The sequence below is a fragment of the Artibeus jamaicensis genome, unplaced genomic scaffold (assembly GCF_021234435.1).
Source record: "Artibeus jamaicensis isolate MK-2021 breed Jamaican fruit bat unplaced genomic scaffold, CSHL_Jam_final contig_373, whole genome shotgun sequence".
In the NCBI taxonomy this organism is placed as follows: domain Eukaryota; kingdom Metazoa; phylum Chordata; class Mammalia; order Chiroptera; family Phyllostomidae; genus Artibeus; species Artibeus jamaicensis.
In genome coordinates this window covers 509445-523708 of record NW_026521807.1, presented here as the reverse complement: position 1 = coordinate 523708, position 14264 = coordinate 509445, and the positions used below count along the sequence as shown (strand labels likewise).

General features: G+C 36.2%; 1 protein-coding gene across 4 annotated transcripts in view; it reads left to right on the top strand.

Moving 5' to 3' along the window:
- Positions 1–14264, top strand: part of CERT1 (ceramide transporter 1) — a 115782-nt gene that overhangs the window by 64394 nt on the left and 37124 nt on the right. For all 4 annotated transcript variants that reach the window (XM_053664427.1, XM_037163410.2, XM_037163409.2 and 1 more), the window contains one exon: positions 9792–9949. In XM_053664427.1, coding sequence (XP_053520402.1) covers positions 9792–9949 — 158 coding nt within the window. The remainder of the gene's footprint in view (positions 1–9791; positions 9950–14264) is intronic.

The window sequence follows — 14264 nt, the reverse complement described above, 5'->3', positions numbered from 1 at the left end:
TATGTAATTTGGTAAAGTAAGTAGAACATTTAGTCTTTAAATCTGGTACTATTGATCGTAGTCTGGGATTAGGTTACATCAGTCATCTCTCAGATACTGATAGGGTTGTAGGGCTAGGATGCAACAAGCTTTGGCTTACCAGATAGTGGCATCTTCAAATAATTGTAAGGAGTTTCACCAATAAGGCCATCATGAAGGACTAGGTCTAAATCACATATTGTAGTAGTGAGTATGCTAAAGTTTAAAATATTTAGAACTAGTTAATAAGCAGTAAAATTACAAGAATAGGATATTGGGGATGGGGGGAGGAAGACTTGAGCAGGAATAAAACTTCCAGAAGAAAGGCAATTAACTTGAAGATTGCACAAGAGGAAAATCTTTTGTAAGAAAACACCTTCCATAGTTAAAGTCCTCAAGAGTTATAGATTGTGGTAAAACTGTTTCCTTAATTTTCTGTGAATAAAAATTTACATTATGTCTAATGTAAATTTTCTTTTGTTATATTCTACACCATCTTAATTTATTGGGTTGGCCAAAAAGTCCATATGGTTTTTCTGAAAAATAAAAGACACACTCATTTTCACCAAAAACTTTATTGCTTTGGATATTTCAAATATATTGGCTGTCTCCTCTGTGGTATAATGACAGTTGTTCTCAATGTCTCGATTTGATTGCTATCAACTTCAACTGGTCTGCCCAACTGTGTAGCATTGTCCATTTAGAAATCTCCAGCATGAAACTTTGCAAACCACTTTTGACACTTTCAATTAGTCATAGAATCTTCTCCATACACTGCTTAAAATTTTATTCCTATGTGAGTTGCATTTTTGCCTTTTTTAAATAATAAAGCATAATATGCTGAAATTGTTGTGTATTTTCTTCCTTCCTCAATATTAAAATGACTACACAAAAATTCACCAATTTTGATGCTTTTTTTTAATGTAAGCTGATACAACAGCTGTCACAGTGCAGTCTAACAAAATTATTTCAAACGAAGTTAGACAACTAAGTGTTACTAGAGCCATCTTACAGATAAAAAACAAGTAGACTTTTTGGCCAACCCAATATGTTTCTAGTGACAAAGGGGAGATTTTATGAGATTATAAAGGTCATTCCATAAAAAAGATACAATTATACACATAGTTACATGTAACAACAGAGCCCCACAATACATGAAGCAAAAACTAACCAAATTGAAGAGGGAAGAAAAGACAATTCAATAGTAATAGTTTGAGACTTCAATACCTAACTTTCAATAATGGACAGAACAAGTTGGAAGATAATAAGGAAATAAAATAAATAGTATAAACAAACAAACCTGGTAGACATCTACAGAACGCTCCACCCAGCAACAGGAGATTATATTCTTTCTCAATTCCACATGGAACCTTTAGGATAGACCTTATGCTTGGCTCTAAAACAAGGTTGATTTTAAAAGGATTGAAATTGTACAAAGCATGTCCTCCAACCACAATGGACTGTAATTGGAAACCAGCAACAGAAATTTGGGAAATTCACAAATATATAGAACTTAATGCTCTCATAAATAACCAGTGGGTCAAAGAAGAAATCACAAAGGAAATTAGAAAGTACCATGAGAAGACTTCTGCCAAGATGGAGGCGTAGGTGGAAACACTGTGCCTTCTTGCACAACCAAGTCTAAAAACAACAAAGTTTTAGCAACAAAAAATGCAGCCAAACCACAGAAAATTTGACAATACGAGAGTCTGACAACAACGAACCATTCAGCCAGACTGGTAAGAGGGGCAGAGCCAGCAGCAGAGTGGGTCAGGCAAAAAAGATCCCTTCGACCCAGGCCCACAGGCAACCAAGGGCGAATCCCAGGTGTAGGGTAGCGACGGGCGGACCCAGTGAGGGTGCAAGGTGGCAGGCTGACCATGGGCACACATTTGCGTAGACAAACCAGCAAAGGAGCGAGCACTGAGACAGACCGCTCAGGCCCCAGCGGTGGGAAGCAGCAGAGGGGACCGCTATTGCTCCCTCTCTGACACCGCCACCACATACAGCATCACAAACCAGCAACCTGCGTGGCCCCGCTCTGGCGAACAACTAAGGCACCTCTCCTCATATGTAACAGGTGTGAACAGAACATGGCTCAAGAACAACTCAGAGCCCCAGAGCTGATAAATCTAAGCAAACAAGAAATTGCCAACCTATCAGAGACACAGTTCAAAACACTGGTGATCAGGAGGCTCACAGAACTGGTTGATTTTAGTCATGAATTAGAGGAACATTTGAAGGCTAAACTAATTGAAATGAAGGGAAATGCACAGGAAACCAATAGTGATGGAAAGGAAACTTGGACTCAAATCAAGGGAGTGGACCAGAAGGCAGAAAAAAAATGACCAAACAGAAAAATATGAAGAAACAAGAATTTTAAAAAATGAGAGGCTAAGGAACCTCCAGGACATGTTTAAACATTCCAACATCTGAATTATAGGGGTACCAGAAGGGGAAGAGGAAAAGCAACAAGTAGAAAACTTATTTGAACAAATAATAAAAGAGAACTTCCCCAATCTGGCAAAGGCAGTAGACTTCCAGGAAATCCAGGAAGCTCAGAGAGTCCCAAAGAAGTTGGACCCAAGAAGGAACACACCAAGGCACATCAGAATTACATTAGCCAAGGTTAAAATGAAGAAGAGAATCCAAGAAGCAGCAAGAGCTAAGGGGACAGTTACCTACAAAGGCGTTCCCATCAGACTGTCAGTAGATTTCTCAAAAGAGACCTTGCAGGCAAAAAGGGTCTGGAAAGAAGTATTCCAAGTCATGAAATCCAAAGACCTACAACCAAGATTGCTCTGTCCAGCAAAGCTTTCATTTAGAATGGAAGGACAGATAAAGTACTTCTCAGATAAGATAAAGTTCAAGGAGTTCATCATCACCAAGCCCTTATTACATGAAATGTTAAAGGGACTTACCTAAGAAAAAGAAGAAGATTAAAAACATGAACAGTGAAAGGACAGCAAGCTCACAGTTATTAACAACCACACCTAAAACAAAAGCAAACTAAGAGGACAGCTAGATCAGGAGTGAACTATAGAAATGAAGATCACATGAAGAGTTAGCAACAGGGGAGTGGGAGAAGAAGGGGGGAGAAGGTACAGAAAATAAGTAGCATAGACGGTAGGTAGAAAATAGATGGGGGAGGGCAAGAATAGTATGGGAAATATAGAATCTGAAGAACTTGAGACACGTGGTCATAAACTAAAGGGGGGAATGGTGGGGGAGGGGTGTGGAGGCTGGAGGGGAATGAAGGGGGTGAAATAGAACAACTGTAATGGCATAATCAATAAAATATATTAAAAAGAAAGTACTGTGAGTTGAATAAAAACAAAAATATCAAGATTTATGGGCTGCAGCTAAAGCAATGCTTAGCTGGAAATTTGTAGCTGGAACACCTTTATGTTAAAACTAAGAGAATTTTTTTAAAATACAGGAATTCAGTGGAATTATAAGTTGGTTCTTTGAAAAGAACAAAATGATAAACATTTAGCTAAACTGATCAAGAAAACAGGGAGGAAGATTCAAATTACTAAAATCAGAAGTGAATGGGAAGACATTACTACTGACTATAGAAACACAAAGGATTATAGATGAATGCTGTGAACAGATGTATGCCAGCAAATGCAGTAGCTTAAGCTTAAATAAAATGGCCTAAGATACTAAAAAGACATAGACTGTTGAAATTGACTTAAGAAAATGCAGATAGATCAATAGTAAAGGAAGAAAGATATATGAGTAATAAACTTCCCACAAAGAAAAGCCTATACCCAGATGGCTTCATTGGCACATTCTACCAAATGTTTAAAAAGGATTTAATACCAGTTCTTCACAAATTCTTTCCACAAATAGAATTGGAGGCCAGTTTTACCTTGATTTCAAACCCAAGCAAAGATATCACAAGAAAACTGCAGATCAATATGTCTTCTGAATATACATAAAATTCTCAATAAAATACTGCCAAACCAAATCCAAAAACATAGAAAAAGGATTATGCACTATGACCAGATGGGATTTCTCCCAGAGTGCACACTTAGTTTACATTAAAAAAATCAGTTAGTGTTATAATATCAATAGAATAAAGACCAAGACCAGTGAGCATCTTGGTAGATGCCGAAAATCATTGGACAAAATCTAATACTCTTTCATGATCTTTTTATATGTGTGTGTGTGTGTGTGTGTGTGTGTGTTATATATGTATGTTTTATATATGTGTGTGTGTCTATATATATATATATATATATATATATATATATACACACACACATATATATACTAGGAATGGATACCCTGATAAAAACTGTCTCTGAAAAGCCAACAATTAATATTACACCGAATGCTTTCCACCCAAGATGAGGAACAAGACAAGCATGTTCCTTTTGCCACTTGCAGCATTGTACTAGAGGTTCTGCCCAGGACACCTGGGGAGTAAAAATAAATAAAAGGCATCCAGATTTAAAAGGAATCAGCAGAGAGAAAGAAAGCTCTCTTACCCTTTGCAACAACATCGATGGAACTGGAGAGCATTGTGCTAAGTGAAACAAGCCAGGCAGTGAGGGACAAATACCATATGATCTCACCTTTAACTAGAACCTAATCAACAAAAGAAAAAGCCAGGCAAAATATAACCAGAGACACTGAAATTAAGAACAATCTGACAGTAACCAGAGGGGACGTGGGGAGGGATAATGGGGGGAAGGGTTTTTTAGGAACAACTATAAATTACACATGGACAAAACCAAGGAGGGATGGAAGCAAGGGAGAGAGATGGGTTTGGCTGGGGTGGGGGGAGGGTGTGGTGGGGAGTAAATGGAAACAACTGTACTTGAACAACAATAAAATAATTTTTAAAAAGTAAAAGGAATAAAAGACATATATTCTGAAGAAGCCATTATTTTGTATAGAGAAAATATAAGGAATTCACCAAAAAAACTTAGAGGTGATAAATAAGTTCAGAAAAATTGCAGGGTGTATATAAAATCAATATTAAAAATCAGTTGTATTTTTAATACACCAGCACCAAACATTGTGATAATAAAATTTAGTAACCAACTTCATTTACAATGGCATCAAAAGGGACTAAGTTTTACAAAAGAAGCACAAATCTTCTACTCTGAAGATAACAAAGCATTAGAAAAAATTTAGGAAGACCTAAATAAATGGAAAGATGCCCTATGTTCATGGGACTTAATATTATTAAGAGTTAAGTATTCACTATGGCTAGGGTTGGGAGGTAGTGGAGGGGAGAAAGTGGAGACAATTGTACTTGAACAACAATAAAAAAGAAGGAAAAATAAAAGAATTCAGTATTTTTTAAATTGACCTATAGATTTAATAGAGTCCTTACTGAAGTCCCAGGTAGTTTGTTTGTTTGTTTGTTTGTTTGTTTGTTTGTTTGTTTGTAAAAGTGGACAGCTGATCCTGTAATTCACTTCGGATCCATATAATACAGATGACTCAGAATAGAACAGTCTTGAAAACGGACAAAGTAGAAGGACCTAGACTTCCAGCTTCAAAACTTAGTACAAAAACAGCAATGAAGTATGGTACTACCATAAGCAGAGACATATACATTAGTGGAATAGAATTGAGAGTTTAGAAATAAACACATTTACAGTAAATCAGTTTTTCACAGGAGTGTGAAGACAATTCAGTGAGGAAAAATGGTCTTTTCAAGTGATGGATTTCAGTATGTAAAAAAAATGAAGTTGAACCCCTACCTCACACCGAGGACAGAAATGTACTCAAAATGAATTAAGTAGCTAAGAAAAATCTTAGAAAAAATATAAGAGTAAACTTTTATTTGTAATATTTTCTTACTAATTTATTGATTGTAGAGAGAGAGGACAAGAGAGAAAGAAATATCAATTTGTTATTGCACTTATTCATGCATTCATTGGTTGATTTGTATGTGTGGCCTGACTGGGGATCAAACCTGCAACCCTTTGGTTACGGTTCAGTGCTCCAACCAACTGATCCATGCTGTCCAGGCCTAGCTCACAGATTTTTTCATGTGAGAATTTTAAATATAGTTTCTTAGCCAAATGTAATTTATTTCTTTAGAATAATCAAATCTATAATAGGCTAGTAGTCCCAAACCAATTGATTTTTTGACCCTATTGTAAGTGATATCAGGGTCATAGTAGACAGGTGAGGAGAGATTAAAATAAATTTGTCATCCTGTATGTTCAGAAGGACTTTTACACCATTTTTTTTCTGCCCCTGTATGGTGGGGGTGCATGGTCATTTGGAATATATTCTTCATGTGCAGAAACGAGAAACTCCTGAGCATAGAAACTGTGAGGATTGCCCCTTAGGTTGTCTGCTATTCAAAAGAGTGTATTTCAGAGTCTTAATGAAAAGAAGGGATTACAGTGCTTCTACCACCATTTTTTCTGACGTTATCTTACAGGTTCCCTGACTGTCTGAATGTTAGTACCTCTAAAAGATTATTGAAGTTATCTGGCTGGTGTGGCTTAGTGAACTGAGCACCAACCTGCTAACTGGAAGGTCACAGGTTTGATTCCCAGTCAGGGCTTCCCGGGGTTTTAGGCCAGGTCCCCAATTTGGGGCATGTGAGAGGCAGCCAGTTGATGTATCTCTCATGCGTGCATTGATATTTCTCTCCTTTTCTTTCTCCCTCCCTTCCCCTCACTCTAAAAATAAATACAGTCTTTTTTAAAAAAAGATTAGTGAAGTGTGTGCAGCAGAGGTCAACTGAAAGAACTATAAATCTGAATGATAATTTTTGGAGCCTAAGTGCTTTGAAAGTTATAGATTTTTTTTCTTTTGTTTCTGCCATTTATATGCTTGGTTACATTCACATATTTTTTACTTCTTTTACTAAAATGATCATTATTCTGGTAAACATGGTCAGCTTGTCTTTTTAAGATCATCTTTTCCTTATTTTTAGCTGCAATATTAGATACATTTGCTCATCTAAAATTATCAATATTTTGAGATTTTGCTTAAGTTTTACTATCAGTGTTAATATAGTTTTACAATATAAGGTATAAGAGACTTGGAACAAAAATCCAAGTAATCAGTACTTAGAGGAGCCCAGTGGATGGCCAATTAAGATGACTTCTTTTCTTCATACTTCCATTTCCAAACAGAATGTAACATGAGACATTCATTTCAGAGACTTTACTATGTGTGAAACACTAAATGTTGAAAATGTCAACTATGTGAAAGCCTAAAAATTTGTTACATAACCCCTATATAATTCTTGAAAGGATTTCAGGTGTCTGCTGAAAGTATTAAGTGCAGCTGAAACAGCACATTTCTCTATTTCTGGAGTTTTTTCAAAGACATTTCACGTTGCTCTTTCATCTTGTACTGACAGGTGTGTAAATTAAGAAGGATTTATCAGGGAGGGTCCACTGTTACACAGTTGCACGCAGTATCTTATATAGGACACAGATGACTTCAGTGTTTAAGTTGATTATTAATAAAAGCAGTTAAAAGAAAAACACAATCTTGGCATGAGTGGTAGAAAATATAGAAGTTACAATGACAGAAAAGTTTTAAGGGAAAGTATGAAAATAAAATAATATGTTTTGCCCTGGCTTGTGTAGCTCAGTGGATTGAGCACGGGCCTGCAAACCAAACAACTGTGGTTCAGGTCCAAGTCAGGGCACATGCCTGGATTGCAGGCCAGTTCCCAGCAGGGGACGCACAAGAAGCAACCATACATTGATATTTCTCTCCCCCTCTCCTTCCCTTCCCCTCTAAAGGTAAATAAATAAAATCTTTAAAAAAAAAAAAAATATATATATATATATATATAAAATAATGTGTTTTTAACAGCTTTATTAAGATATAATTAACATACAATAAACCATACATATTTAAATGTACAATTTGGTAAGTTTTGATGTTTTTGCCACAATTAGGGTCATTATTGCCCCAGCCCAGTGAATTAGTTGGTTGGAGCATTGTCCCATATACCAAAAGGTTATGGGTTCAATTCCCAGTCAGGGCACAGACCTAGGTTGTGGGTTTGATCCCCAGTCAGGGAATGTGTGGTACAGGGGTACAAGTGATCAGTGTTTCTCTCTCTCCTTTCCTCTCTCTCTAAAATCAATAAAAATAGGTAAGGATTTCTTGAAAAAGACTATTATTGTGTCCATCACCCTCAAAAAATGTTCCTACATCCCCTTGGTCATCTCCTCTCTTCCCAAACAACCACTGATCTCTTTTCTAAGTCATTGTAGGTTAGTTTGCATTTTTAAGAATTCAGTACAAATGGACTTACACAGGTTATGGGTTTTTTGTCCTCGCTTTTTTCTTAGTTTGAGATTCATCATTGTTATCACATATTATCAGTATTTGATTGCTTTTTACTGCTGAGTAGTATGCCTTTATGTTGATACACCACAGTTTGTGTACTCACTCATCTGTTCGTTGGAGTAAATATCTAGGAGTGGGGTGGCTGAACTATATGGTAGAGGTATGCTCAACTTTTCAAGATACTGCCAAAGTATATTTCAACAGCCATGTAGGAGGGCCCAGTTCCTGCAAATCTCAGTCAGCACTTGGCATGGCCAGTCTTTACATTTTAGTCTTCTCATACATTGTAGGGGTATCTCACTGTGGTTTTTAATTTGCATTTCTACCATAACTAATGGTATTGAGCATCTTTGTATGTGCTTATCTGTCATCTCTTCCTTGGTGAAATGTGTATTCAAATTTTTTGTCCAGTTTTTTATTAGGTTATATATTTTCTTGTTTTTGAGTTTGGGGATTACAATATAGTCTATATTGTAATATAGACTATGTTAATAGTCTATATTGATCTATAATGTAGCTTTATAAAGGTTATAAATCCTTTATCAGACATAGACTTTACAAAGATTTTCTCTCAGTTAAGGTATACAATGTGATGATTTGGCATACATACAAAAATGATTACTGTAGTCAAACTAATTAACATTGTCTCACATAATTACCTTTTCTTGGTGATGAGAGCACCTGAAATCTACTTGTTAGCAAATTTCTAGTACTCAGTGCAGCATTATTAATTATAGTCATGCTGTGTATTAGATCTCTAGACTTACCCATCTCACATAACTGCAATTATTCTTTTAACTATGCCTTGAAAAGCATACATTTTAAATTTCAGTGAAGTAGTTTATCAGTTCTATTATGAATTGTATTTTTCTGTCATGTCTACATACGAGTTTTTAAAGGTAGAAGTATCCGTATTTCATTTATAAGAGTTCTATTGCAATGTTTTTGTAGTAGCTAATAGTAGAATACTATGTTCTTGTTCATTCAAAGGCTAACTCCTAATTAATATTATGAAATATGAACATAAAAAATGATTTAATGTGTGCATTGGTCTTGGACTTAAATGTGAACATTTATTTAAAATTTTTATATTGTTTTATTCAACTGTGCAGTTTATCTTTAGATATTTTTTAAATTCTAGGTTTCTCAGAATGTAACATAGTTCTTGCCATAAATAGGCCATACTCTAAGCTGTCAGTATTATTATTAAAGTATTACTCCTATAAGTTTATTCACTGAGTACAGCACAGAAAATAGGTTTCAGAAAACAGAATCTAGAAAAAAAGGACTATTTGCTGCTACAAACTTCTTTGATGATAGAGTGTGAATGGAAATTCCTTAATGTTTGCCAAGACGAGGCAGTATATATTCTGAAAGTTTACTCTGACTTGCTAGTTCTCCAAACAGTTTTTAATTTTAAGTTTCAAAGAATTATTTTTTCATTGGAAAGATTTTCAGTGAATAACGTTCTTTTTCAGTGTTTCCACAGGTAACACCAAAAGGAATTAATGGCATAGACTTTAAAGGGGAGGCAATAACTTTTAAAGCCACTACTGCTGGAATCCTTGCTACACTTTCTCATTGTATTGAACTAATGGTAAAACGTGAGGACAGCTGGCAAAAGAGACTGGATAAGGTAAGCCTCGTTTTTCTTTCTCTTAAAAAATAATCAGGCCAAGATGGAGCCAAAGGGGGAGACGCCGTGCTTTCTCACACAACCAAGTTTAGAGACAACTAAATATTAGCAACAGAAAACACAGCCAGAACACAGAAAATTGAACTTTTCAAAAGTCTGTTAACAACAAATTCTTCAGCCTGACCGGTAAGGGGAGAAACCAGCAGCTGGCGGAGCGGGGTTGCACAGGAAAAAATAATCAGATTTTACCTAAGTTTTATGTATGAATTGAATGTTTAAACCAAAGTAACTTCTTAGGAAAAAATGTACTGGGACTGATAGAAGTATCAGGTGGTAGTACTCCCCTGAAACTTGTGGGCATCTTAACCCAGTAGTTGTGCTAATGAGATTTACCAGATAAGTATTTAGTTACTGTAGTGTGTGCATTCTTGATAGGATTTTAATATTAACATTTTGTAATGCTAATAGTAATACTTTGAAATAGAAATGATGAGTCATTTAACATTATCTAGCTTTATTGTGTGATATATGAAGCTGCATTTAAGACATATGAACTAACTTAAACACTAATTAATCAAGTTAAATATTAACTTACTCCATTTGTAGCTATGTATATTTTTCAAGGTCATTTGTAGTATCATTCATCATACATTATATTCAGTAAACATTTGCTTTCTGTTTATCTGTAGCACTAATAACATTGCAATATGAATATTTAGTTTCTGGTATAAAGTATAGCTTAGTGAATTTGTTCAGTAGGAATATTTTTGTTTATAATTCAACATCAGTAAAATTGTAAAATGTTAGAACCAAAACATACCTTAGAGAATTTATTTAGCTCTAGTCCAGGGCTACCATAATAGAGAAGAGGAACTGGGGCCCAGAGACTTGTCCAGAGGTGTTACGTAGCAGAATTAAAAGAATTTTACTGTTTTCTGTATTTTAGTTCTAGATACTAGGCCAGACATCAGTCAGACTCTTACTCGTCAGAGAGTCTTATTGTTTGCAGTATTTGAAGATCTTATCAATTTGAGCAGGACACTAAAGAAAGAAAACAACGTCATCACTGATATAATGGCAGAATGGCCACAGGATTTGAATATCACTGTTTACTTAAGTAGGTCCTCATGTTTAGAAAAAAAGAGAATTGTTCAGAATTCTCAAGTGCAGTACACTATATTGGCTGACAGAATGTGCATATGTATTCTTTCAATTAGGCATAGAAACATCCTTCTAAGGTACAAGCATTTCATCATTATTTTGGAGCCATATTATTCTATATTCAGAGATTTCAACTCTATACCAGTGTGACCGAAACTGAAATTTTAGAAGATTCCCTATACACCAAAAAAATAATGTATTGAGAAAATAAGACAACCCCTTAAATCTATTAGAATAATGGTTGAAGAGAATCATTTAACTCATTTAGATTAGTTTATTTAGAACTTTGTGTCTTTAGTCTCTTTATCCTTCACTAAGGGATCATTATTTTAAGTCATATCTAATCTCACTGCGTAAAAACATTCATTTTAGGTGTCTGCTTATCATAATAGACTCACAAGTGTGTAATTTCACATGCTTTTTCACTTTCCATAAGTCTTTTTAATATAGTGCTATGCTGTTTTTTACTTTTCAGTTAAGATATGTTCATACATACAGTGAAGTGAACCAATCTGAAGTGTACTGCTTGATGATTTTTGTACATTTGTATATACCCCTGTAACCACCACTCAGATCAACATATAGAACTTTCATAGCACCCAAAAAGGTTCTTTCATTCCCCTACCCGTTTATGCCACCATCTCAAGAGAATCTAACTTACATAATCACAAATTGTTTTTGTTTGTTCTTGGACAGCATATAAATGAATTCATACAATAAACACTCATGTCTATTCCTCCCCCTCCCCCAAGCCAATATTGACTGTGAGATTTATTCATATTGTTAGATTTAGTGGTAATTTATTCATTTTTAGTGTGGTGTAGTATTTCATTGTATGACTTCAATTTATTTGTTTTTCCTGTTGATGGACATTTTGGTTTTTGTATTTTGGCTGTTGTGAACATTCTTGTGCATATGGTGGACATATGCACTCATTTTTCTTGGGTGTGAAGTCTGTCCAGAGAGTATCCAGTCCTGTACCTTGAAAAATAGAGACATTTATTGAAGAAGACACAAGAAACATGCACATAAGACAGTGACACTTCAGTCCTCTCCAAAGTTAAGACTTTCTTGAGGAAACCTGGTTCATTGGTAGCTGATTGAATCAGGTCATTAGCAACTGCATCATGATGTTCCTTCTGCTCTGGTAGCAGAAACTGTGGAACAAATTTTACCACAACATGTTTCATGCCAAGATCCTGCATCAGAATCTGGACACAGTAGATTTTGGAGTCCCCAGATCAGCTTCTAGTTCTTACACTGCCAGTCTCCAGTCTTTGTTGACTGTAGCCTGTATACATTCAACATTCTCAGGTGTTCTGCTTGTTTCAGGCCTTTAGAACACAGATCACCTTCAACAGATTCTTGACCATCTTGGAAGCATTTGTGCCACACTTCTATTTGTATTGTACTCATTACGTCATCCTTGAAAGCCTTCTGAATCATCAGAATACTTTCCATGGAGGAATGTTCAAGCTTAATATAAAATTTAATGCAGATTCATTTCTCTCCTCGTTCATTTTTAATGCAGCAGCCACACAGTACACACTCTCACTCAGTGGGTCTGCAGCCCCTACTGACTAGTACAGTAAATTCATCATTATGCATGCACATTCCAGTCCACTCTCCTTGGCTGCCAGGTTACATCACTGTCGTGCAAAACCGTTCTTGTTATATTAATAATAGCTGAACATTTTCTGCACAGACCTCATACCTAGGAGTACAGTTGTTGATTCATGAGGTATGTGCTTAGCTTTAGTGGATGTTGAGAAACAGTTTTCTAAAGTGGTTACATCAGTTTCACCTCAGCTGGGTTGCTTAGGTTGGTTGGAGCATCATCTGGTGTACTGAAAAAAGTTGCTGGTTCAACTCCTGGTCAGGAAACTTACCTAGGTTGTGGGTTTGATCCCTAATTGGGGTGTGTATGGGAGGCAACCAACTGATCAGTGTTTCTCACATTAATGTTTCTCTTTCTAAAATCAGTAATAAGTATATCCTTGGGTGAGGATTAAAAATAAATGAACAAACGAATGAATGAATGAGGTGGTTATATTCATTTAAACTCCTACCAGCAATAGCCCTGGCTGGTGTGGCTCAGTGGATTGAGCACTGGCCTGTGAATCAAAGGGTCGCCAGTAAGATTCCCAGTCAGAGCACATGCCTGAGTTGTGGGCGAGGTCCCTAGTAGGGGGCACACGAAAGGCAACTACACATTGATGTTTCTTTCCCTCCCTTCCCCTCTCTAAAAATAAATAAAATCTTAAACTCTCACCAGCAATAGATGAGACTTCCAGTTGCTTTTCACCCTTGTCAGTACTTAATACTATCAGTTTTTTGTGGATATTCTTAAATATTTAGCCATTCTGGTTTTTAGTCCCATTTCCTCTTGAGTATACAATAAGCACTTAATCTTTGGACTAATGAACTAATACTTTATTTCAAGGAGGGTATTTGGAAGTAGTTAGTTTGTGTGAGTTCAGTATGGACTTTTTAGCCCTTAAGTATTTGTGGTAGGCATTTGACTAAAGGCATTAGTTCTTTACAAGCTTGTCAGACTTCAGTATCAGATTTGACACAGTGCAGCCCATTGTTGAAATTAGTGTGAGATTGGTGCCAGGGCCAGCTTTTTAACTTCTTAGAGTTATAGACTGTCTATAAAAGGAGAGTGTTTAGGTAAAAATGTAAGCTCTTTTTCAGCTCTAAAATAGTTTTAACCAATGGTGGGAAAGTATAAGAAATTTTGTTACTAACCACAAAATGGGGAGTTTGCCTGCCTGATGCCACAAAAGGCAAACTCGAAGCAGGTGTGAAAGCAAAAGAAAAGGCGTTTTATTCCTGTGCTGCACAATCTTGGAGAATGGGAGACTTCTGTCTTATAGCTCATATCCTCTGCAAAATCCAGACAAAGCCCAGCTGACCTCAGCATAACTAAAACAAAAGGCAGTGCCCAAAGTTTCTGCTCCATTTTAGAGTAGCAACCTTTGGAGCCCACAGGCAATGGTCATCCAGGTAGATTAGCTTGTTTCTAGCTGCTGTCCAACTTTAAGCTTCCTCCTGGAGACTCTGTGTAGAGCTAGTATAGCCATGTTCATGAAGCTCCCAGGGCCGAAAAGCTGTGTGCTCCTGGGAGAGCGTGCAGATGCATGGATGAATG